The 25343-nt window shown below is 42.9% G+C and overlaps 4 protein-coding genes across 5 annotated transcripts in view; all 4 read left to right on the plus strand.

Annotated features, from left to right (window-relative positions):
- Positions 1–3864, plus strand: part of LOC121620554 (kazrin-like) — a 59694-nt gene extending 55830 nt beyond the window's left edge. For both annotated transcript variants that reach the window (XM_041956646.1, XM_041956654.1), the window contains 3 exons: positions 700–880; positions 1055–1188; positions 2188–3864. In XM_041956646.1, the coding sequence (XP_041812580.1) occupies positions 700–880; positions 1055–1188; positions 2188–2358 (486 nt within the window). In that variant the 3' untranslated portion in view covers positions 2359–3864. The remainder of the gene's footprint in view (positions 1–699; positions 881–1054; positions 1189–2187) is intronic.
- Positions 3054–9381, plus strand: LOC121612530 (kazrin-A-like). Its single transcript, XM_041945478.1, has 8 exons — positions 3054–3066; positions 4928–5118; positions 5246–5364; positions 5589–5820; positions 6012–6113; positions 6411–6577; positions 6757–6850; positions 7873–9381. The coding sequence occupies exons 1-8, from the start codon at positions 3054–3056 to the stop codon at positions 8032–8034; spliced, it is 1080 nt and encodes a 359-aa protein (XP_041801412.1). The 3' UTR covers positions 8035–9381.
- Positions 9382–10471: 1090 nt separating this feature from the next.
- On the plus strand, positions 10472–20418 carry tmem51b (transmembrane protein 51b). The gene is made up of 3 exons (XM_041962122.1): positions 10472–10753; positions 17749–18214; positions 18822–20418. The coding sequence occupies exons 2-3, from the start codon at positions 17763–17765 to the stop codon at positions 19273–19275; spliced, it is 906 nt and encodes a 301-aa protein (XP_041818056.1). The 5' UTR covers positions 10472–10753; positions 17749–17762; the 3' UTR covers positions 19276–20418.
- Positions 20419–22166: 1748 nt separating this feature from the next.
- Positions 22167–25343, plus strand: part of skib (v-ski avian sarcoma viral oncogene homolog b) — a 32889-nt gene continuing 29712 nt past the window's right edge. The window contains exon 1 of the mRNA XM_041952316.1: positions 22167–23434. Within this exon, the coding sequence (XP_041808250.1) occupies positions 22541–23434 (894 nt within the window). The 5' untranslated portion in view covers positions 22167–22540. The remainder of the gene's footprint in view (positions 23435–25343) is intronic.

Consider the following 25343-nt stretch of genomic DNA (forward strand, 5'->3'; position numbering starts at 1 on the left):
TCAAAATAACTTCAGTTTTTGATGGAGCTCTTTAGTAAACACGAATAAGCTATATCAGGCTTTGGCTATGCAGACAGTACCTGCAGAATCAATTGTTAGCTTTGGTCTTTTCATGGGATTTGTTGACAATAAGAAAAAATAGAATAATGCCAGCTGATCCTTTATATGTAAAGATCCTGTATTTAGTTCATGCATGCCCACAGTGCTTACATGAGTCAATGTCATACAAGACATGTTTATTTGTATGGCAAATTGCATGAACAAAGCCAATTGAAAGGATACACAATGCAAACCTTCCACCTCTCTCTCTGTTGTCTTGTCTCACCCTCGCTAAGACAGCAGCTAAGACTCCTTCTAGAAGGCGCCTTTTGCATTTTACACGTTTTTAGCAGCTGCTGTAGGTGATTGTGAGGCAAAGTGTATTCAGTTTGCTGCAGTCTGCAGCCTCCTCACTAGCTGCCACTAAAGCCTACACGCTGGACCTTTAAGCATTGTTAGTGACATGCAATGGTCAAAATGAGTTATTTCAACCACGATTATAATGAAATAATGCTGCCTTTAATGCCTTTAAGCAGCTTTAATACATAGATAAGAAAACACAAATAGAAATGATGAGAAAGAGAAAAAACACATGTATCGATGTGAGTTCTTGTTTTCCTTTAGCACATCCTCAGTTTCTGTTTCCCGTTTGTTTCCCAGGCGAAGCAGTCTCTGGCCACGCTGACAAAAGACGTACCGAAGCGCCACTCACTGGCCATGCCCACAGAGCCCGTGGTGAACGGCAGTCAGGAGTGGGTGATGCAGGCCGACCTGCCGCTCACCGCCGCCATCCGTCAGAGCCAGCAGACCCTCTACCACGGACACACCGCCGACAGACAGGGTAGGCTCTCTTATCTGCTCTGCCTCTCAGTCCCTGCGCTGCTGCTTGGTGTTGCTTTTACAGACTCAACATACTAACAGAGGGTTTCCTGGAGGTTTCTCATACTTACCGTGGCCATTTTTCAACTTGTGTGAATATATATGTGTGTATGTATTGTGCGTGTGGTGCATCCAGCTGTGGTCAGGATCAGCCCCTGCCACTCTCGCCAGCCCTCCGTCATCTCCGACGCCTCGGCGGCCGACGGGGACCGCTCGTCCACGCCCAGCGACATCAACTCGCCACGTCACCGGACCCACTCCCTCTGCAATGTAAGAGCTGCCTGGCCCCCTCGACCAAGTAATCACACCTCCACACTTTTCTATAAGTACCTCCCTCCTCTTCGTCCTCTCCTGTTTGTGTCTGTCCCTGTGTTCTGTCGGCCTGCTGGGTGTCAGCCTGCCTGCTTGGTGGTGGTGGTGGTGATGTTATTTTGCATTTGACCCATGTTAAAGTGCAGTAAGAGTTTGACATTCTGGATAATATGATTATACATTTGTTTACTGAGAGTTAGATGAGAAGAGTGACACCACTCTCATATCTGTTTGAAAGCTATGAAGCCAGTCGCCAGGTAGCTTAGCATAGCATAATCACTGTACTTTTGTATTAGATGTAATGTATAAATTAGTGATCTTAGGATCAGGGTTGGGGCTAGATGGGGGTTGTGAGAGGTGGCACTGCCCCCTCGAACCAGAGGGACCAGACCCTCTGCATGAAGTGACTGTTCAGGTGTTGTCGTAAAGTCAATCAAACAACTACCAACAGACAAAATGGCCACAAAGACAAAAATCCACCACAAAGACATGAAAAACGAATGCAAAGAGACATAAAATGACAAAAAACAATACAGTCGCATCGTTTTGTATCTCTTCAAGTCTCCTATGTTGGACAGATGGGGGGACTTTTACATCTCTGTGTCCTGTTGGCCCATTTTCTTATAATCTGTCCATTTGGAGTTGCTGAGTTTCTCACGTTTCTGAGCCTGCCCCTGCTTTAGAGCCTGCTTTACAAGCAGTGGGTGGATTATTTTGTCACCTTTTGATAGAGCCAGGCTAGCTGTTAGCCCTGTCTCCAGTCTTTATGCTAAGCTAAGCTAACAGGCTGCTGGCGGTAGCTTCATAGTTACCACACTGACATGAGAGCATCAATTGTCTCAGCTAACTGTGAGTAAGAAAGTAAATAAGCACATTTCCCAAAATGTCGAACTACCGCTTTAACTCAGCTGTATGAGAGGACAAACCCAAGCTTCCTGTCTCCTCTGCCCCGTTCAGTCCATGGAGGACCTGGAGGACCAGAAGCGTAAGAAGAAGAAGGAGAAGATGACTCTGGGATCCCTGTCGCGGGTGTTCGCTCGGGGCAAGCAGCGCAAGTCACTGGACCCCGGCCTGTTTGATGGTACAGCCACCCCTGATTATTACATAGAGGAGGATGCCGACTGGTGATGCTGAGAGTGTGAACGTGTGTGTGTGTGTGTGCGTGTCGTGTGTTAAATTTGGATATCCACATGGCTTTAACTTTGTGTAAAGAGTGTTTTGTGTGTGGGTTTGTCTGGAGGGGGGAAGGGGTTAAATTTTAAAAGAAAAGCCTAAAAGAGACTGCTATCCCCATAAATGTACAGTATATTACCCTTAAATTGTATGTTTGTAAATTAGATATATATTTATAGATGTACATGTATGCATATGTATATATGTTTACATGCATATAAATATATATACATGGGGTTATTATTATGTGTAGACATGTTTATGCTGTATTATCTTCCAAATGTCTTAATGTTTTATGTTTTTTTTATAACTGGAGACTTGAAGGACTGCTGTTCATATGTAAATAGAAGTTATTGTGAAACTAGTGTTTTTACTGTAAATGTCATTTGGCTTTTGTTACTTTACAGTTGCTTCTATCATGCTTTGCAACATTGATTTCATAGTTTCTTCTTATTCCCAATCTTACTTGGCTCGTTTCTTATTACGAAACAGGAGATATACCCTGAGCGGCTCAAAACATTTTATATATTGGAGTTTAATTGGCCAAATTCTGTTCTTCAAATTGCTTGCTGATATGAAAAATAGTACTTTGTCATCATGTTTACTTTATAAATGCTGCCTCACACTATTTTCTGATAAAACACACCACAATGTGGGCAGCAGGTAGTTTTTTGTGAAGGCCTCCTCATCCATTTTATGCTAGACAGCAATATACCAAGTTACTATAATTAACGACTGACCATCGAGGGTTTAATAGTCAGTCTTTCTTAAAAAATGTAATTGCACATCAGACCTGAATGCACAAAGAAAAAAATGAACGGTGATGCATATTCAGGCACACTTCTCATCTGCTGTAGAAACCATGTGCAAGTGCCAAAGGTTAAACACTCATCTTAAGGAAATCTGCGTATCATTCTGTCACTGTTAGCGCTAGCCTCCTAACATTGTTTATGTCTGACTCATTTCTTACTGAGAGCTGTCTAACATGTGCCAACATGTGACGAAGGAATGCGCATTAAACACGTGCATGATCCCTCTGTGTTGCTTTGATCAGATGTCCATTCATCGCCAATCAAATTAATAATCTCCTCAATCCCGTGTTGCTCCTGTGTTGCCTCTTCCCTTTACCGAGTTATCTCTCCTTGCATTTTGAATGCACGGTCCCTTTTATTTTGACTTTTTTCGCTGTTTTTGTTTTGCTTTCTGTAGAATCCCTCCTCATTTCTTGCAAATGTGGCTCCAATAATTCTATGTTAAATGCTTTGTAATTTAGGAGATGTTCCATAAAAGATAAAATCTATTGAAGTATTTTATTTAAAAATAAAAAAGACAAACAAGAGTTAACTTCAAATATTTATCTGCTGCAGCTGTTGCAGCCAGATGTTGAGGAAGTTTTAGCATTTTCAAAATGAATTATAATTGAAATGAAATCTTATTTTAAAAATAAAACTAGTAACTGAATACATCCTATGTGGCAGTTTTCTGTTCCATGAGTAATCTTGTTCTTGTGTCCCAGTCTAACGTGTCTCTCCCTCTCCTCCTGCCATTTCTAATGGCAACTCTCTCCTGCCAGTGAGTAACTCCTCATCTGTGATTACCAGCTGTCTGTTTCTGCACTCTGGGGATTATTCATATCACTCAAGTCCATTGGAAAAATTCAAGTTTGTGTCCTTTTTTCTTTGTGGAAACTCTTTTGAAAGAGACAGTGGACTTTGCATGCAGCATTTTTGTCAGCATGTGGGGACGAGTCAGGTAAACACACGGGGTTCATCCTGGATTCGTCGGTTCAGTATGAATCAGTGTTTTCCTGTTGTTCAGATGGGCGGGTAATGTGCAGGAGCATGATGTTTTATGAATAATCCCTCTGTCTCTAATACATTATCCTAATGGTCTTAAGTCCCCTCATAATCATCAGATAGCTGCTGAAGTATTTTAACAACTTCACTAAACCCAAGGTTGTCGTTTTAGAAGTGACCGGACTGCTACGCTCTCATGAGAAGAAATGAATGATGGGTTGTATGTTTTCTGGATTTCAACACCATTTCAGGTTTAGATGCACTCAGCCATGTAGTTTTGTTTATTTTCAAAACTAAACCTTGTTAGCTATTTCCATCTACTACAGCACAGTTCATTCACAGACGCAGGAAGTGTAGCTCCAGTGAATTATTCTGGCACCATCTAGTGGCCATATGGTGCAATTTCAAAACATTTTATGCCAATACTGGAACAAAAGAAAGGCTTGAACCTACTTTTCTGCTTGATTGATAACCGATGACTTGATTTATATTAGTAAGCACAAGAAGAAGCCAGAAAGGCGTATTTCTGTTATTAATACAGAAAACATTTTCTGATAATTTAATGCAGCATCCAAATTGTTGCTACGTGCTGTTACACTGATGTGGATGTCTATGTATTTTTAATGCCAACATCCATCTCCAAACGAGTCATTTTTTTGATTTCCGTATCCCTCTGACCCTGAACCCCCTCCTGTATGCCACACCATAACTTCTCCTGACCAATCCAGACTCTGACAGCCTCACACAGCAGAGCCTGTCTGACGGAGAGGAGCAGCTGGACCGCCTCCAGCAGGCGGAGCTCACTCGAAACACATGCATGTCACTGTGGAGGGCAGGTGCAGTCCAAGCCTGGCTGGAGGTTGTCATGGGAATGCCCATGTACACCCGAGCCTGCTCTGAAAACGTCAAAAGTGGCAAGGTACACCTTTGGCACAAGTGATTCTTTTGCTGTTTGTTTTGAGTACGAGGAGGGGTTCTGATTTTAGCAGATGGGCATATTAATATGCTGTTCTTGTTTTATAATGGACTGGATTTCTGTTCTTTAGGTGCTGCTAGGCCTGACAGATGAGGATTTGGAGCTGGGTCTGGGTATCAGTAACCCCATTCATCGCAGGAAATTAAGACTGGCCATTGAGGATTACAGGAGAGCTGAAGGGGACCAAGGGTGAGCAGCAGCTAACAAAACACTGAAGAAACTTTGATTGATACAATGCTCATACTTTTCAAAGTAAGTTTAATATTTCTGATCAGCAGTTGGAGGGAACCACACACATTTTTCTGCATTATAACTTGTAATGGGGCACTTTGGCAGTATGCTGTTGCTGCTTTTACTCAAGTAAAGGATCTGAAAATGTCTAAGATGATCAGTGGCGTCTCATCATCTTCTAGACTATCAAAAGCGTCAGAGATGGACCATCACTGGGTTGCAACGTCATGGCTGAGTGACGTGGGCTTGCCTCAGTACTCCCAGACCTTCCAGACTCATTTAGTGGACGGGCGAGTGCTGAACTCTCTGAGCCGCAGAGACCTGGAGAGATTCCTCAACATCAGCGACCAGTACCACCAGACCAGTCTACTCCTGGCAATCCAGCTCCTGCAGATTCTCTGTTTTGATAAAGAGGTCAGATTCTCAATTGAAATTAACACGAGGAGGTCGTGAAATCAATGCATAAAGTTTTGCTTGACTGCACAGAACTGCATGTGATGTCCTCCTTGCTGCTGGTTTATCTCAGCAGGCCCTCATCTTTCCCTGAGCTCTCCCTGTGCCTCATAAGCGCTTGCGCAGTTATCTTTGTGTTGTGTTTTTTGCAGGCCCTGCAGGTGCGGCGAGCGAGATGTGAGCACCAAGACCGGGACCCCATCGTTTGGACATGTCACAGAGTAATGAAGTGGATCAGAGACATCGACCTCAAGGTGGGTGGGAGATCAGTGATGGTATTGCTCGAAGGATTTCTAGAGCAGATTGCAACCAGATACCAGAACCACCACGAGTTTCTAAGACTCCCTCAGAAATAATGAGAGCTTTGGTGCTTTGGCGCCTTCCACTGCAGAACGGACCCCCGAGACAAAGTTATTTGTTATAGGTTTTTTAAAGGCTTTACCATGACTGTGGTTTGATTTTAACTACTATTACCTTTTGACTTTGGCTCCAATACAACTTTTGGTAGGTATGTGGGTGTAGTCTGAATTCGTTTGTCTCATGCTCTTCAGGAGTTTGCAGACAATCTTCAGGGTCAAGGCATTCATGGAGCTGTGATGGCTCTGGACCCGTCCTTTGATACAGACGCCATGGCCAAAGCTCTGGGGATCCCCAGCAACAAACACATGCTGCACCGGCACCTGTATGAAGAGATGAAATCACTCGCCGTCCCTCACAGGTGCAGATTAAAAACCCTTTGACTCCTGTTGCGCTCTTTCCTTTTCCTGTTCCTACATCCCCCCAGTTATTTTTTTGTCTTTAAATGTGACACGTTCTTGTGAATTCTGTGAAAGAAAGGGGATTGTTTTAGAATTTAACATGATGCACGTGAATGATTATGTCTTGTGTTCTCAGCAGTGCAGAGCAGGGCAGTGAGGTTATCGGTTCCTCATCGCCTGTGGCTGTTAACCGCTTTGCTGAGGAGAGGGCGTCTATGAGAAGATCAGTCAAGGTATTATTTCACTCTCATATTAATGCAACATAATTACATAGCCCTTTGCTCCTCTGGGGAGCATGTACCATTGACAATGCCCTCCACCTCACTGGGTTGTCGGCGGCTCTTTGGAGATCTCCCCAGCTGAGCCCACTCAGACAGTCCTGCCTGGACCCCTCCTCTCCAGCCATTCTTAACGTGAACTCTGTTCCTGCAGGGTTTGTGAGGTGATGTTTGTGGCAGGTTTTGTGAGTCTAACTCCACTTCCTCCTTTGCATTTGTGAGTCAGTGGGATACTGGTTTGTTCTCTTCCACATGTCGTGTCATGCACATGTTGCAAAATACAGTTAGACAAAGTTTCAGTGACTGGTGGACTGTGGGGCGACTGTTACTTCACTTTAGGATCACCAGACATTTTTTTGCCTACATACACTATATTTATACGTACTGTATATCTTTTCCGGGGGCGTCTTCGTGGACTAATGTTCTAAGACACGTCCCATCTTTAAGTACAGCGTCCCTGGTTTGATTCTGGCTGTACCCTCTCTCCTGCTTTTCTTGCCTGTGTCCACCTGTCAACAGCTGAAATGCAGTTGCACTTTTCTCACGTGTCATTTTCTCATTCTCTTGTTCTGCATAACAAAACTATTCAAAGCCACAATCACACTGCTCCACAGCTGAATGATTCTTTTATTCTGAATCATTCTTCTCTTACAATTATTTATTTTTGATCGAGTCTTGTTTCTTTAAGGTGACCTGTTTCTTTGTGCAAAGAGATGTTGAGGTGGTACACGGGGAACGATCACACTAAAGAGACAAATGTGATGTTGAATGGGGAGAGACAGTTTAATTTGGTGGAAGGGTTAGATGGATCACATTGTTCAGAAATCAGTTTATTTGGTTGTTGCAGCACAATGTGACAGTTTGGATAGAAAAATAAGTCTTGTGCATACTTTGAAAAGTTTTGTGCTGTTAATGTTTGTCTTATTTTGCATTCACAGCCTTAAAAGAATCTGTTTTATGCCTTTTGATTGTCCCAGAGTCCGCTGAGGTTACGTGCGAACAGCCACTCTGTGGAGAGAGGTCTGGGCTTCCACGGCAGCTGCGGCTCTCTGCCCAGAGAGGCCAGAGTTCAGGCCATTCCCCGGGCCAAAGGCAGCCCCATGCACACCTACAAGAGTGTCGAAATCACCAACGTCTGAAGCGGCCTCAGCCATCGACATCGCACACCTTGTCACTATTGTTTACATTGTAATTGTATAATAGTGGTTTGCTACTGAGAGCGACCTGCCGGACTTTGAAGAGGAAGTTGTCTTAAAGGGGTGTACCACTTGATTTTATCACTCAGACATACGACCATTTTGGCCAATGTAAGAATAACATAACTCTGAACAGAGACCTGATGGAGCTGTTGGAAATATAATGAAGAGGAAGATGAATTTTTGGACATTTTTTAAAAAGAATAACCTACAAATAGAACTGAACACAGTGTTGTTCTCCTTTGATGCCTTATATGAAATAGGTCTTGCAGCACTGATGTTTACTGCTCTTCTTTTTCAACTGTTTCTAACGTGTCAGTTCATTATCTTTCGCTGTTGCACATGTAAGCACATGATTCATTCTGCTTGAGGTGACGGAGAAAAAAAAAGGTCATTTAACTTTTAACTGCCGCATATCTGCTGTTCTTCCACTGAGGAGCGCTCAACTGTTATCTGATGTTGTTTCGGGCTAAAACTTCCTCTGAGCCTCTCCTGGTTCAACAAGTTTGTCATCACAATCACTATTATTATTGATCTAATAGATGATAGACCTTAGTTTCAGACAGCATTATAACAGATGAAATTTGGGCATGTGGCTGAGCTAACTTTGTCACAAAAACGGCAAAGAGGAGCAACTCTTATGGAACTGCTCATTCCAGCACATAAGAAAATCTTTAACATTAACTTTTAAAAACTGGTAAAAACACATCTTCTCATTAGTGTCCCATAATCATTTAATTCAAGCACTTAGTTTTTCATCTGACTGTAAATATTGATAGAATGTTATTGAAAAAAAACATCCTCTGTATGTGATACGCAGATAAAACATACAGCTGAATGTTGGGTTTTGAGAGTGACAATGAGAAAAAATCAAGCAAATGGACTCCACATGTTTATGCTGTATAGGCACTGAAAAAAAGCCAGTACTCTTACTTATATTATGAGCTGAATGGAGAGAATGTAATGGTCTGTTTTGTACAGTTTAATCCTGTTTTATAACACACAGTCGTACACACTCTGCTGTTCCTGAGCATGAAAACGCACCTCGTGCGCAGCTGAAAGCCTGAGGTCAATCCAAAAAGCAGAAAACAGGTTTGTCTGCCTCTTTCTGGGCGTCTCCTTCAGTCACCAAGAGCAAAGTTGTTTAAGCGGGAAGATTAGATCAGTTCAAAACCTGTACAGAAACAGAAGGGACGGACTCAGATGTTTGTGTTAATCTGACGTTTACTGTCTCTCTTCAGCCACCTGTCAGAGCTTCTCATGTATGGCAACATTAAAGGTGAAATTATTGTCAACTGCCATTAAAATCTCTGTTTACACATTAACAATGCATGAACAATTCGATTATCTTAGAATTAAGATATTATCTTATGAAGATTATGGAAAGATACTCAACACTAATTCACCCAGTTGCTGTTCTTTGGATTGCATCACATGATCTTCATCAGCAGTTTCAGGGCTTCATGTGCATTTTGTCTGACAAATTGAGATTGAAGTGGGGGAAAAATTTTAATTTGAATGTGAGCATCTACAGCTCCTACTACTGGGCAACTTCATCTGCCGAGGAAGACTGTGTGATGCAATCAAAAGCTCCAGAACAGCTGCTCAGTGGACCTTATGGCGAGATTGTGTTTGTGAGCTGCATCTGTGGTGATCCTGTAAGGCCCCTCTAATTTCAGCTGAACCCGGATCAGTGTCCTCTGTTACACATCACAATCAAAGACACTGTTTGCAAAGGGGATTACCTTTATTTTCAATTTGATAACATTTCAACAATAATCATTAGTGCTAAATTGCAAGCAAATGGATCAGTCATTTAATAGATATACCAGCAACTAATCAGATAACTGATTATAACAGTTTAAATCATTTTTTGAAGCAAGAGTGAGGATTTGCTGCATTTCCCCCCTGTTTGATAGAGAAAACACAAACAAGCAAATTGAAGATGTCTTCTGGGGCTCTGGGGTATGTTTGATGCTCATTTTTCACTGTTTAATGACATTTCATAGACCAAACTGATGGGTAGGAAAGACATATTAATCGATAAAATTATCATTAAACCACCACCCCAACAATAACAATAACAATAATAACAGTGCTTATAATATTTTTTTCTTTTTGATAGATTCTAAATAAATTAAGATGAGAGTAAAATAAATTGAGGATTTTATTATCCAGTCCTGTACTAGTCCCCTTGTCTGACCAATTAAAATTCAGCTACAACGTTAACCGTGTGTTGCTGTTTTCCAGCCTTTTATTTAATTTGAATTGAATTTTCCTCCTTTGTTTCCGGGTGTGTGTACCTGTCCCGCTGATTGGTCCTCGCGGGAAGCTCACCTGAGCAGCGCTAGGACCAAGCGGAAAACAGGTCACAGCCGCACTTTACAACCCGCGGAGAGGAGGCGTCTCCACGGCTGAAGTTTGAACAAAGTTCCCCTGAACAGTTTTGTTTTCTGCAGCGGCAGCCAGAATAGAAAAGAAAACCCCAAAAGAAACGCTTTGTGCGATTTTTCCGAAGTGAAACCTCAGGTGAACAGGGCGTCCAGCCGCCGCGTCTATGCCCTCTCCGTCCTTTCCCCCCGCGGTCTTCCTGAAAACACCTGCGTGATTCAGGTAACTCACCGATGACAAGGGAAGTCCCTGGGCAGCGAGCGGTGTAAAGGTAAGGCCTCCTCCAGAGCTCCAGATCTCCTACTGCAAAGAGAAATCAGGGCCAGTTATCAGATAAAGCGGGGGTGGCAGGTGGGTTGTAAATGTCTGTCTCAGGTGTTTAATGGGAGCTGTGTGCGGAGTTCAGACGGAGCTGCTGTGTGGGGACAGGTCCTCCCTCTGAGGTCCCGTCCGACTTGACAAACAATGAAAGCGCAGGCTGCACTGTGGCTGAAGGACGGACACACTCACACACTTCAACCCTTTTTCCTGCGTCAATAACGTTTAATGGCGGTTACCCATATAACAGCCTGATAGAAGCAGAAGTCAGACCTGTGACTACAACAGCACGGGCTGCCTTTTATGTAATGGTGGAAGTGTGCTGATGTTAAACAGGACACACCCATGCACACCGTCCGGTAACCTGCAGGGAGGGTAAAGGCGTGTGTCTCGCTGCACAGGAAGAACAGCAGCCATTAGAAGCGACGCAGGAGGTCAGCCTGCAGCCTCACTTTGGCTTTCAAGCTGATAGAATGATAGAAAACAATCCCATGATACCATCCTGGTCATCTATGCCACATTTATGGTGCCAAAATGGCAAAAAAAAAAAAAAAAATCAGCATATATCTGAGATAAAACCATGTGCACTCAGGTAAAGATGCACTGATCCAGCTGTTTTCTCTCCTCCTGGTTCCAGCACCTGATAGAAGGGAACCTGTGGAAACTGGTCTGACAGCAGTCCTCCTGTTGTCACACGTTTAAGATCTGTGTCAGTACGTAAGTTAACCCGAGGCCAGGGGTCGCTGCCGTGGCTTAATGAATGTAACTGATGGCAGTCTAATGACACTGGCAAAGACAGCCTTTTAAATGTGGATCACTCGTGTCAGAGCTGATGTTTGATCCATTTAAAGAAGGCAGCACTGGCCTCAATATCATCAGATCAGATCAGATCAGCGCATCCCAGGCTCATACTCTGTGGCAATCACAGAATGTGTGAGTTAGGACTGGCTGCAATCAACATCACAATATCAATGTATGCATCATGGGTGGGTGGTTAGTATTGTCCACCCACTCCTGGTTGTGATGAATAAGCAGGTTGGTTTGTCTTGGAGTAAATCTTTGTTAATCTGCACCAACAAGAAAGTGAAACGCCCGGTTTCAACTACAAGCAGGAAGGTGCTAAAACTACTCTGAGGCAAAGGGACATGAATAAGCAACATTTTACACTGAAACTGGGAATAAACAAGTTTTTTGCCTAAACTTATCATTATAAAGTAAATGGTGGCTGCACAGTGAAATGACTGTAGAATAATGACACCATCTGCGTTTGCATTGGCTCCATATAAGCCTCGATGTCACTGTGTAATTCTGCCACCACCGGCTGCGATCTCCCAGGAAAGTGAAGGCTGTTACCGTTTCCATCTGCTCTCATGCCTCCGTTATAGACCGAATGAATGAATAAACTTAAGCTTTTTTTCTCCATGTTTTCTTCCACTCCCCCCTCCACCCCAGTGCCAACCCCTGCTGTAGTTACTCAAGCTATGTCATTACTCCATATAGAATACGGCAGTCGTCAGTCTACATGCTTCTCTCATTTCTCTTATTTCCAAAGTGGCCTGATCGTTTCTTCAGGGAAATTTGGAAACAAATGAAGTTTATTCTGTGTGTTTTGCTAGTTGCAGGGCTCTGAGGAGAGCAGAAAGTGATCTGGTTGTCTTTCAGCAGCAGCAGTGATACCACATGGAAACACTGGGGGGATGGAAAGTTGTCTGTTTCTACTTTAGATAATAACATGAGTAAAACTGCTGTAAATGGTCATGAAATGATTGACATTGGAGAAATAATGAGAGTAAATAGTCCATAATGCTATAGTGGGATTATTCCTTCTGAAAGTGTCTAATCTCCCAGTGTGTTGTGCAGCAGGATTTCACAGCATGAATTAGTCAAATAAACTCAGAGAATTAAAGAAAACTACAACTTAATGTGTACACTTACTGAAATAACAATGACATCAGACAAAACTCCAAAATAAAACTTTAATAGACCGTCTCAGCTCCACTTACCTGCTTCCTCTGGTGCTTTTGAATGCATCAACGTCTTTATCAAAGTTTTCTCCTTAAACTATTGACGATGAAGCTGTCCACGATTCTGAGCGCCTCGAGAGCTGAGGTTGTTTCGTCAACCTCAATAACTTATTTTTGCAGTTTTCACTCACAGTTTACTAGAAATCATTAATTTAAGCAACATTATTTTACACAACAACATGTGATCATATCGCTACGTGATGATTCCACTGAAAATCAATAGACAGTAATAACAAATGATCGCCCAGCACTGCTGTATTTATTTCGTTAATTGAAGTTATTTCAAAGTGGGATTCACAGCTGGGACTTAGCAGTATGCAGCATATTGCTAAATATCATCCTTTTGAACAGACAGAGTGTGCAGGCGAGCTTTTCACTGTCAGAGAGCCATTGAATGAGCAAAAGATGGACTGGTGCAGAGCTGAATGTTAAATGTTAAAAGGCAGACACATGCTTCAGTACCCCAGAGAAATGCACTGCAACATATTCAAAGACCAAATCATGATAAACCCGCAATTTAATTGTTTGAACTCAGCATTCAGGACCCCTGCAGTAGATGTTTATACATCGAGTATATACAGTATTTCCTGCCCATTCCATCAATCCTTTGTCAGAACAAGGTGACATAAGCTAAATTGCTGGGTGTGTGTTTTTTGTGTTTGTATGAGGGATTGGACTGATAAATTTGTTATTTATGGCACTTGGTGACGTGCATGAAGTCCTTTGTCCTTAAAATCATGAAAGTTCACGTGTCGGCATCGTCCACCTGTGTCCATCCTGTCCTGAGAACAGAGCAGCAGGTGGGGTCTCGTTAATGATGGATACAAGATGTTTGAACCGATTCACTAACTTCAACTGATGCTGTATTGTATGTATGTATGTACATTTTACTTACTGGTCTGTGGGACATTTTGTCATGTTTTATGAGCACACTTGAATGACCCAATTACATACTGTAACAAAGCACACATGTGTTAACATTTTAACATAAGCTACAATGGTTTGATACAGTTTTAACCGCTTTAGGACAGAAGTGCATAAAGACGAAAAACTTTTCATTTTTGTTTTAACAGCATATTTGTTGTATTTCTAGCTAACACTCTGTCATTTATCATCCATGTCACGTCAAATATTTGTCCTAAAGTGGGCGTTCACGTATATGCAATGAAAATAGGTGACTGAAAACTAAGTCTGCAATCAGGAGTTTTTTCAAAACCTTTATCTGTTTTTATTGTATTGAACTATGGCTGAACCAAACAGCTTCATTTATAATAATTCTATTTTGTGGCACATTTTACCTGTGTCAAAAAATTGCCAGTCTTGCTATTTGGATATTGAAATATTTCAATTTCGATTAATTGGTAAATGCTACATAGAACTGCATTTTACTATGTTGTACTTAAAGTGAAGACTGGGCAACGTAGTAAACAAATGTAACCATTAGACCTTCCTCACATATTGATATACTGTACATCAAAACATCTGGAAAATCAGCTTCTTTGGACTGGATAGTAATGAGGTGTCTGTTGTTTTCAGCTGACGTCCTTAAGCTGTTTAAATTGAGTGTTGTCTTATGCACAGCTGGGAGAGATGCACAGGAAAATTAAATCATACAAAAGGAAATGTTGAATTCTGCATCAAGTTTATTGAAAATGCAGCATTTGGTCACAGACATGTTGGGCACAGACCTTCGTCAGGCGTAAAGTTACATGTTTGATAAACACAGGTGATGACTGTGTGGGATTCAACACTTTCAGTTGTTAAAGATTATTATCTCTAGACAATATTGTGTATTATTATTAAAGGCATTCAAATCCCACAACATAATAACAGGGAGCATATGATAAACACTTACACTGCTCTCATGTGTTTGTTTTCAGCCCTTTGAGCTGCATTTGTGTTCAGAAGGTGCCACAGAGATAACGTTTGTTATAATTCTTTATGTTTCTCAGCTTTAAAGTGAACAATATAGGAGCTCAGCACTGAAATGCAAAGGTAACAGTTGTAGTTTAAACAGCTTTTCACCCTTTCACTATCATATAAACAGTTCTTCTTCGATTTATAAAACATAATATTTGTTGTAACATGATTTATGTTCATGTTTGACACCTTGGCATTGGGTTCGTGTCTGTAGATGCTTCGCAGTGATATTGGATTTTCATAGTTTTGTCACAGAAAGGTTCAATACAGACATGTTTTGACATTTTTCGCTAGATTTTGTGTGAGATTTCAGTTACCTTTTGACCAAATATCATAATGAACGATGAACATGTATTAGCATTTTCATCGAAGCAACATTGAACAAACAACTTAAATTGCAACCTACAGTATCGTGTTTACGCAGCAGCTCAGGACCGCAGTGATACTGATGCTGCAGGGGGTTTCAGGTCACAGAATGCTTCAACCATTCAAGGTCACAGGCCACAGAAATGAATGACAGCAGCGTTTGCATATGACAGCAAACGGCAGACAGTTGAAGAGAGGCAAATATTGTCTTGTCTTATAATTGCTCACTCTGTTGTGTGAATTTTGCTCGAACAGCATGGATATGTATCCATCCTGCCATGCTGAAGGTGAAGTAAGTGTGTGAACTACAGTATGATGGTGTAAAGGTGACTGACTCGCCGCACAGCAGCAACTTTAGTTCTAATGTAGCGTTTTATGAGCACAGCAGCACAACCCAAACATCGTTGCTGACCAGGTGTTGACCAGATGCAGGACTCTTACAGCCACAGTCCACTGTTTGTGTTTTAAATGGACACTTCCTGCAGGATGTCATTATTTGCATGTTTCCCTTGAGAGTGACTTTAGTTCATCTAACTGTCAGCTGAGGCAGTGCTTTACAGCAGTGGTGGTACCCAAACTGGCAGGTCAGGACCCCCCAAAACCCAGTTCTATTCTAACATTTTTACTTTGTTTATGGAGAAATACTGGATAGTTTACTCCTCCATTTCTAAGAAGACTTCAAATGGGACAGTTTGAGAAGCAAAAATGCCTCTCTGGTTGAAGTAACGCTGATTGTCGACATATGGAACATGAACACACAGTACAGTTCTGCTCAGTGAGTCACCACCTCTCTAGCAGTCTCAACCCAAACAAAAAACCCATTCATGCTATTTTGTGGACCCCTGGTGTGCCTGCGTCGAATTTATCTCACTTCCAATCTGCTCCATTGTGTTTTACTGTGTGTTTCACAATGGATGCTGAGTAATATATTTGCATGCATTGCAGCTACGCTGCCAAATACCATCATCGCCATGACCGTGTTCTGTCACTCCATTCCTCTGAGCGTGAGTCATTCCTCTCAAAGATACTGTCGCTCGCTCAGCTGCGTATTTGTCATGTTTCAACATGTGTGGACCTCCCACCGCACTTGTTTTCGTCTAACCTGTTTTCTTACCAATCTCCATGTTGTCTCGTTAACCTGCTCTCTCACCCCTGCTTCTGACGTTTTGGCAGACTCTGCTTCTTAGTCTGGCTACGTGGCTCTGCTCGTGTATCTGAGCGAGCTTGATAAACCCTCCCGGAGGTAACATCCCCACCAACAGCGCCTGAGATTCACAACGTCTGAATGAACGCATTGAAAGACTGGTTGAAAATTCTCATGCTGCAAAGCTGTCAGACAGGCGGAGGCCGAGGGGTGGAGGGAGTGAGACTGCTGAAGGAAGGCTGTCGTCGGTTGCACCGATTGAAAAGCTCTTGGAGACAAATGTGTGGTCTGGGGCTCGACTTGACATGAATGATAATCAAATGTAATATGGACAGTGTAGCGTTAGAGAGAGGCCCATGTTCAGGTAACCATATGACTGCTGAAACAATTAGCTGATTAATCGGTTAGTCCTGTTGTTCCCAAACTTTTTCCTTAAGAGACCCCTTTTCTATTATGGGTAGAAGAGGGGTCTCTTAATTCTTTATGTTTCTCAGCTCTTATGTGTGAACTTACAACCTCTGCCTAAGTGACGTATTTTGGAGATACTTCATATTCAGTACATAACAACTGAGTATACAGTGTCTGTATTATGTTTTCTGTTTGTTTTTTTAAACAATCATACGTACTTAATAGACTTTTTTTTTTTTAACATATTCACTGTTTTCTTCTCTCTGACACTTGGTCATTGCTCCGTTAGCTCTTTGGTTGTTTTATCTGCGTACTAATGCAGGTCTGTGAAGCTGGACCCCCAGGCTGGGAACAATCAGATGAATCAATGGACAGAAAACAAATCTATATATGATAATTGATTAATAGTTCAAGTAATTTTTCACCCTGAAATGACAAACATTAGCTTGTTCCCACTCCTCCAATGTGAGGCTTTTCTCTGTTATATATGATTACAGAATAAATATCTTTGGGTTTTGGGCATTTTATCGACAAAACAACTAACCAATTGAGAAAATAATTATCACATTAATTGAAAAGAATTGTTAGTTGCAGCCCATAGTGTGACTATAAATCTACGTCCCTGCCTGCCTGAACCTCCATTAGGCTCCATTGAAGCTTTAGCTGGTGTGTTTTTTTAATGTTGAGTTATTGAGTATATTAAATTTAAGAGAATATTCTAGCTACCCCTTAATTCCCCTAATCTTATAGCACCATTCACTGTTGTCCCACAAGGTTTTCAGTATTATTCAAGTGTTTACCAGAGACGCATTATGCAGAGGTTGTTCTTTACTTTGATGCACCTTTGTTTGGCACCAACATTACACCACCTGTAATGTCAGTAAATAACTTCCTCAAAGGTATTTGTTGTAAAGAAGTCTACAAAATAAAAACCTTTTGTCGGAAAGGTACAAATCAGGAGAAAATAAGCTCCCTAAACACCACGAGAGTTGGCGTTATATTATTACAGTACGACGGCTTTCCAGTTAGAAGTGTCTCCTTATCTCACGCCTCTTCTCACTGCATTGGTGGTCTTTTCTGTTGCAGTTTGTCCTGCAGGGATGTGTTCCAGTCGGGGTATATGTGGCGGCAACGACCGCCCCAACAGATCCTCCAGCTCGGCGGCCACGGGTTCAGGCGCTCACTATGCCCTGTGCGCCCTGGGAGTGGGACTCATCGCCCTGGGTATTGTCATGATTGTGTGGACTGTGATACCGATGGATGGAGAGGGCTCCGGCGGCTCCCACGCTACGACAGGCAACTCCACCACAGTGCCCCAAGGTGGTGGTGGTGGTGGTGGTGGTGATGATGATGATGATGATGAGGAGGATCGCAAAGACGGGACAAAGTCTTCAACGGTGGCTATGGTGCTGGTCGGAGTCGGGGTCGCCATATTGCTTTTATCCATTTGCCTCGGCGTGAGGAGCAAGAGGAACGCACGCAACAGAAGTAACCAGCCACCGGCAACGGGAGGCCTCCTCATGGACCACGTGCCAGGGCAGGAGGCGGAGACGTGAGTTCATCATTTTTATTAGGTGTCGTTACTCCTATCTGACATATTTGGAAATATGCAGTACATGAAGTCACTTTTTCCAGGAATATTTAAACCCACTTTGTTTAGGATTTGAAAATTCCTTACTTTGGTGCCAGTGATCCGACTAAATTAGCCATCCTGCTTCATGAGACAGTCCAAACTGTTGTCACATACTTTGATATATATATATATATATATATATATAATCAGCAGACAGACACAGTTAGCAATTAGCTTGTGAACGTAACAGAGCATTTAACAGCTGAAAAGCCACATGTTTCCCTTAGGACTTGGTAGAGAACAAAAACAGAGCTAAAAGAGAGAGAATATTGGACTTGCATTCATCTGATGGCTTTAACATGACTCCGGATGAGTGATCATGTTGCTCTGTGTCTGCTGAATGTTTCACTGTGCACTACTGTCAGCTAACACCTTCATCATATCAATATAAAAAGACCTGATATGTCATTGCTGTATTCTCAGCTTGTTTCCACTGTCCAGAGTGGACAGTGGAAGAAAATGGTTGCAGGATTGCTTATTTTCTGACGTGTCTTGTCAGAGGTTCACCTCTTGCATCCTTTTGCAGAGCTGCAGACACGGCCGTATTCAACGTGCCAAGCTACGAGGAGGTCGTCGGCGGTGACAACTACCCCGTCCGCCAGAGCAACCTTCGCCAAAGCACCTCCCAGCTGCCGTCCTACGAGGACATCATAGCCGCCGTGGAGAATGAGGGAACGGAGCTCGCTATCAACCCCTCCGACGACACCCCTCTTAATGATCCCACACCAGCTGCCCCTCAGCCTGCCGCAGAGGCCCCGGCCGACCCTCCTGGCCTCACATCAAATCCAAGCCTGCCCACCCGCAGCACCAGCCGGGCCAGCCGTCTACTGCGGCCCCTCCGGGTGCGGAGGATCAAGTCAGACAAACTGCACCTGAAGGACTTCCGCCTCCAAATCCGCAGCCCCACGCAGAATCCAGTGGCCATTGAACCCATCACTCCGCCACCACAGTATGACAATAAGATGCCTGAATTAGGGTAGTGTCTCTCACTTATTGCCTGCTCCGATGAATAAAAATATCTCTGCGTTAAATGGACTAATGAAAACACTTTTGAGATCCCACTTTCAAGGTTGGCATTAAGTAGGTTAAACGTGGCTCCGAGCAGCGTGATGGAGGCCGTACAACACACTCCTGAAGTGAGGATGTTTCAAGTGAACCTTCTTATCGCTGAAGCTTGTGATTGACATATTTATTCTGTTACAATGCATAATTAAGTCTGCGCCAAAGGATCAGCTGCCAGAGGTGAGACTTTGTTTGAAACATCGTTTCATAACTTACATCAAACATACGACAGCCTTTCAGGTTTATTGAATAGCCAATTGTGTGCTGTAATGGACAATCTCTTAATATGTTTTTCACCTAACCAGAATTCTGATGAGTTGTTTGATTAATTGTGGAAAGATTTAAACTATATGTTGTTTCAAAAGGGGGAAAAGGGGGAAATTAATTACCTGGGAGATTTTAAAGTGGTACTAAGCATCAATGTTTTTGTGATTTATAGCTCTGAAGAAAATGCACTGAGGCCAAACACATTTGACGTATTATCTGTTTCTTCATGCTTTTTGTATGTTGTTTTTTAATCTATTGTCTTAAACAGTCCTTTAAAATGAAAATGGCTTCTGTATGAAGTCCAACGTGAACTGTCCAACGCTGGAAACACTGGGATCAATCAATCTGTAACAGTAAAACCAGAAGTCAGCTATTGGATGTTCTGGTACGGGATTTGATACTAATAATTAGACTTGCATTGCTTCATATGACTTTTAAAGGTGTTAAGATGTTTAAACTATGCTGTAATATTTGAAAAAAAAGTGGTGAATAAATGTTTTTCTATTTCATTCAGGATCATGTCAAGATTTTATATTTTTGTTGCTAAATATATCACTGAAGAGGAGTTTCCTCAAACATCATCTTAAATAGTCAAGATCAGTAGAAGCAAATACAAACTGAAGTGTCACCTGTGAACCTCCTCTGGTGCCACTCAAACGCAAAATTAGAAGTTATCACTCCATTTTCTGATGATTTTTTTTCTTGATTGCATGCTGTATGTTTGGTAGAACTGTATTTATTCTGAGAGAGATAAATATTGTCTTTGTACATACGGTTAATAAAATGTAACTGTAGATGTTTAGTTTGTCCTTTATTTTTCTCACCGTAACAATCTTTGCTTTGTTGCGTCAGTCTCCATGTGTGTCAATGTTCATTGGTTTATATTCAGCGCCCTCCAGTGGTTAAAGAAGGTAAAGGCCGAAAGAAGGATTATTCAAATGTGTGCACTTGCATCTAACAGGTTATTTGCTTTTCAGAAAAAACAAATAGTAGCGTTAAGAGTAAAATAACTGTCAATGTGTGAGTGAGGCCAGGTGTAATCAATGGTGTGATTCTGACGTTTTGGGGTATTACATTTAACCATCAGATGCATTATTCATAGAAATTTAATAGCAAAATTTATATGCTGGCTTCATTATTTTGCCTACAATGTATTTGAATTTCAAACAAGAACTGCTGGAAGTTATATTATGGATACAATAATGCTTATCTGTGATTTCACACACATTGAAAGCACAGAATAAAACGTAATTTTGAAAAATACAGAACAATACATACCATACACACACACATAAATACATGTATACATACATGCATATGTATACATATGTGTATGTATATATGTAAATGTGGAAATATGTAAAAAAAAAAAAAAAGTGTCTACAAATGCAGATACAGTGTATAGCCAATGATATAACTAACTTCTAAATCTCCAGAGGTAATGCATATGTATCAGTTTTGATCTAAAAATCTATTTTTGGATTTCTGTATAGCCTCAGATAACATACGAAAAAAAAACTTGATTGCCCTGACAATTTTTGGGTTTTGCTTTACATTTATTCAGGTTGTAGAATTAACCCTAAAACATTACGTCTTCATGTTTTCATTGATGGAGGAAGTATTCAAATCATCTTCCTACATTAATTTCATTTACAAGTAAAAGTCCTGAAAGTGATCCTTTGGCAAAAGTACACAAGCATTATCAGCAAAATTTACTTAAATCAGCAAAAGTAAAGTAAGTATTCACTACAGAAGAAAAACCAGTGTGTGTCATACTATCACACATTATATTATTAGACTTGGTGGTGATGCATTAATGTGTAAGTGTAAGTAAGTGTGCTGTTGTAGTTGGTCGAGTTGGAGCTAATTTTATCTGATTCATATACTGTTGGGTAGTTTTATCTCTATCATTGCAACATATCGCAGAAGCTGATAATTTGTTTTTTATGTTAAGTCTTAATCTGTAAAGTAACTAAAGTTGCCAAACAAATGTAGTGGATTAAAAAATACAGTATTCCCCCCTGAAATGTAGTCTGTGGAAGCATAAGTTGGATATATTGTCATACAAGTACCTCAAATATGTACCTAAGTGCAGTACTTGAATATTAATGTACGCACTTGGCTACCCCCCCAGCACTGCATGTTTCTGCTGCTTCAGTTTGACCTTCATTAGCAAATATACGGTTTGCTTTTCATTTCATTTTAAATTTACACATTCAAAAAAGTTCCCTAAAGAAAGACAAACATGCGTATCCGCAAGGCTCAAACATTCGAGGCGCTAAAGTTTATTTTTATATTTCCAGTATCAACTCTGTTTTCCTAAGCTCCACCCTCCCCTCGGTTCAGAGGGATTTTTTTTTCTTTTTTTTTAATGTGCAGCTGCCATGTAGCAGAGGGAGGGACAGCTGGCTGAGGGAAGAGCCAGCCCGGGGAGTCAGTCACATTCCTGGCTGGGATTCAATGACTGAACCAGACACAAACAAACAGAGAGGGCGAGAGAGAGAGAGAGAGAGAGAGAGAGAGAGAGAGAGAGAGAGAGAGAGACTCACACATTGAGTGAGGGGGGAGACAGACTGAGAGTACGCCAGTCTGAGCAGACGAGGCATATTTCGAGCGCACATTAGGAGTGCGTAAAACCGCAGGAGCGCAAAGAAACACAGTAACCGGTGATTGTGTGTTGGATAATACGAGTTTTGAGTCAAGGAGTTGTCGACTTTAATCGCGTCTGCTTACAGGAAGAGCCCTTGTGAATTCGGCAGCCTTCAGTTTTCTGAATGGACGCGCTGGGAAGCTTCTCCGGTGACATGGAAATGCGCGTTGTTGAGCGTGAAGCCGGATGCTGAGGACGCCCGACCCGATAAGTCAATTTAAGCTTTCATTTTGTGTTGTGAAATCTCTTTTCTAGCCGGCGAAAACATGGAGGGCGCGAGCTTTCAGCCCCATCCCGGACTTCAGCAAACTCTGAAGCAGTTTCATCTGAGTTCCATGCGCTCTCTGGGCGGACCGGCGGCGTTCTCCGCTCGGTGGCACCAGGACGCGCTCTTCGGCAAAGATGGAAAATCCGCGGAGATGATGCTCTCCCTGCCGGCTCAGACACCCCCGGTGATGTCCGGTCCGCTTTTCATCCCGTCCGACCGCTCCACGGAGAGGTGCGAGACGGTCCTCGAGCGCGAGCCCATCTCGTGCTTCGTGGTCGGTGGCGAGAAGCGTCTCTGCCTGCCGCAGATCCTCAACAGCGTCCTGAGAGATTTTTCCCTCCAGCAGATCAACTCGGTGTGCGATGACCTGCACATCTACTGCTCCAGGTGCACGGCGGACCAGCTGGAGATCCTCAAAGTGGTGGGTATCCTGCCCTTCTCGGCTCCGTCCTGCGGGCTGATCACTCAGACGGATGCTGAGCGCCTCTGCAACGCTCTCATCTACGGCGGCACTTACCCTCCTCACTGCAACAAGGAGTTAGGCTCCCTGGAGTTGGAGCGAACCGAGAAGAGCTTCAAAGTGTATCACGAATGTTTCGGCCGGTGTAAAGGCTTGTTTGTCCCGGAACTGTACGCCGGCCCCAGTGCCGCCTGCATCCAGTGCATGGACTGCAGACTCATGTTCCCACCTCACAAGTTTGTGGTCCACAGTCACAAGAGACTCGAGAACCGGACAGTCCACTGGGGATTCGACTCCGCCAACTGGCGGGCTTATGTGCTCTTAGACCCGGACTACACCGGAAAAGAGGAGAAGAGTCACCTGGAGCAGCTGCTGAAAGAGTTAAAAGGAAAATATGATCTGACGGGCAAGCGGTCCAGTATATCCTGCAGAGTAAGTCTGTTATGCTTCACCTTGTTATTCACCATCACACATTGTCTTTTCTTTGTGTCTGTGTATATTTCAACAGCCTCAGGCCTACCACACCATCTGCATTCATTATGATTCATTTAGGGGAGGCTTCCTTCTCATTAGGCCTGCCACTGTCTTCTTTGATTGATTGTTTGCATCTTTTCCAAGTGCTGCCAGTCTTATTAGGCACCCCCAACTGGGTTATAATGTAAACTACATGTCACATCACATCTCCCTGTGTCTACCTCCTCTACTCCTGCACCTCACATAAAGCCTCACTCACCTCCTGTAGGCCTGGAAGAGGTGACAGTGAAGCCTCTAACCATCAGCTGACACCCCCGAGCATCTCTCCCATCCTCTAAAATCCCAGGTACACCCCCCCAGGGTTACCCAAGGGCATCTGCATTATGATAAATGGAGTCCCGATGATATATTTTATTAGTGTGAGAGGGGAGAGGGGGGCAGGGCAGCCTATTATGGTGCCACGAGGTGGGGAAGGGGATAAGAGTTTAATGAGGTTTGGGATATGGAAATGTGTGTGAGGGAGAGATGGGGTTGTGGCTGGTCAGGATAGGATGTGTGAGATGTGTGTGTGTGTGTGTGTGTGTGTTTGTGTGTGTGTGTGTGTGTGTGTGCGTGTGTGTGTGTGTCGCTGTCGGAGCTCCTTGCGTGGGTCAGAGATGTTTAGTATGGACAAAGGGCCAGGAGACGAGGTGGCTGTGCCTTCGTCACAGAGCAGCTGTTGTGTGGGACTCTGCTAATGAGTGGACATCTCTGTATGCATCACCATGGTGCTGCTCCAGCCTGAGCAGGAGCCAGGAGATGTCTCACAGGGAAACCTCAGCACTCTCTTTTAAAAAAAAAGAAGAAGAAGAAGAAAAAAGGCTCAGGGAGAAAGTCGTTGGCTTATAGAGACACGCCTGAAATAGCGGCAGGAGGAAGGTTATCAGTGATGGAAAAAAACGAGATTATGGGGATTACATCTTTTGTGTTTTGGCTCTCAGTTTAGAAATAATCACGCCAAGGTCCTGAATGCAGCACACAGCTGATTTATGTCATGTTTTCCCACAAATTGGACACAGACTCCTGAAAAATTCTTTGTCCAGTCAATAAATATCTGTACAAAAAAAAAAAAAAGAGTCTTGCACCTGTGGCTAATTGTCAGCAGGTCTTGACGGATCACCTGTGAGTCGTACATTTCCTCAGAAACGGTGAGTCCTGCGCTGACAGTCTTTCAGTGAGTGTGATATACTCGGGGGCAGAGCATCATGGAGGCAGCGTGGCGGAGGGGGCAGTGCGTGTTTGCTGTGGTTCACTGTCAGTCGTGTCCCAGTTAGCAGACAGGCCTGGTCCTCGGGGAGCTGCACACCAGCGCTCTCCCATACATCAGCCTGACAGGCCAAGCTGCTGAAAGGCCGGACGGGGGCTCGCAGACCCGCGCTTGGCTCGGCTTACCCATGAAACAAAAACTCAATGTTATCGGTCTGCCTCAGCCTCCCTCTGATGTCAGAGTGCTTTATTAATAAGAGAGAGCCTGGAAGGTTACCTCCTCTGCCTGTATCATCTGTCTAGACTCCCACCTCGTCTGCTGTACATGGTGGTTGGTGCAGATACAGCACTGCTGGAAGACACTGCTGTGAGGATAATTGCTGATATAGCATGTTTTTTTTTTTCATGGAACAGTTTTGAAGTGCAGTTTGCCGGAGGGAAGTGTGATTTCGAGTTATTCCAGATTTTTTCTTGATAGGCTGTGAGTGTAGAAAGCGAGACATCGTCTGCAGCCTCAAAAAGCAGAAGCCGGATCAGAGGAGGGAATGAGACCAGCGAACCATTGTGTCTGTTTTGCATCAAATCCAGCATTTGGTCATTTAGCCCTTCGCTTAATGTGCAG

Source organism: Chelmon rostratus, chromosome 2 (genome assembly GCF_017976325.1).
Source record: "Chelmon rostratus isolate fCheRos1 chromosome 2, fCheRos1.pri, whole genome shotgun sequence".
Lineage (NCBI taxonomy): Eukaryota > Metazoa > Chordata > Actinopteri > Chaetodontiformes > Chaetodontidae > Chelmon > Chelmon rostratus.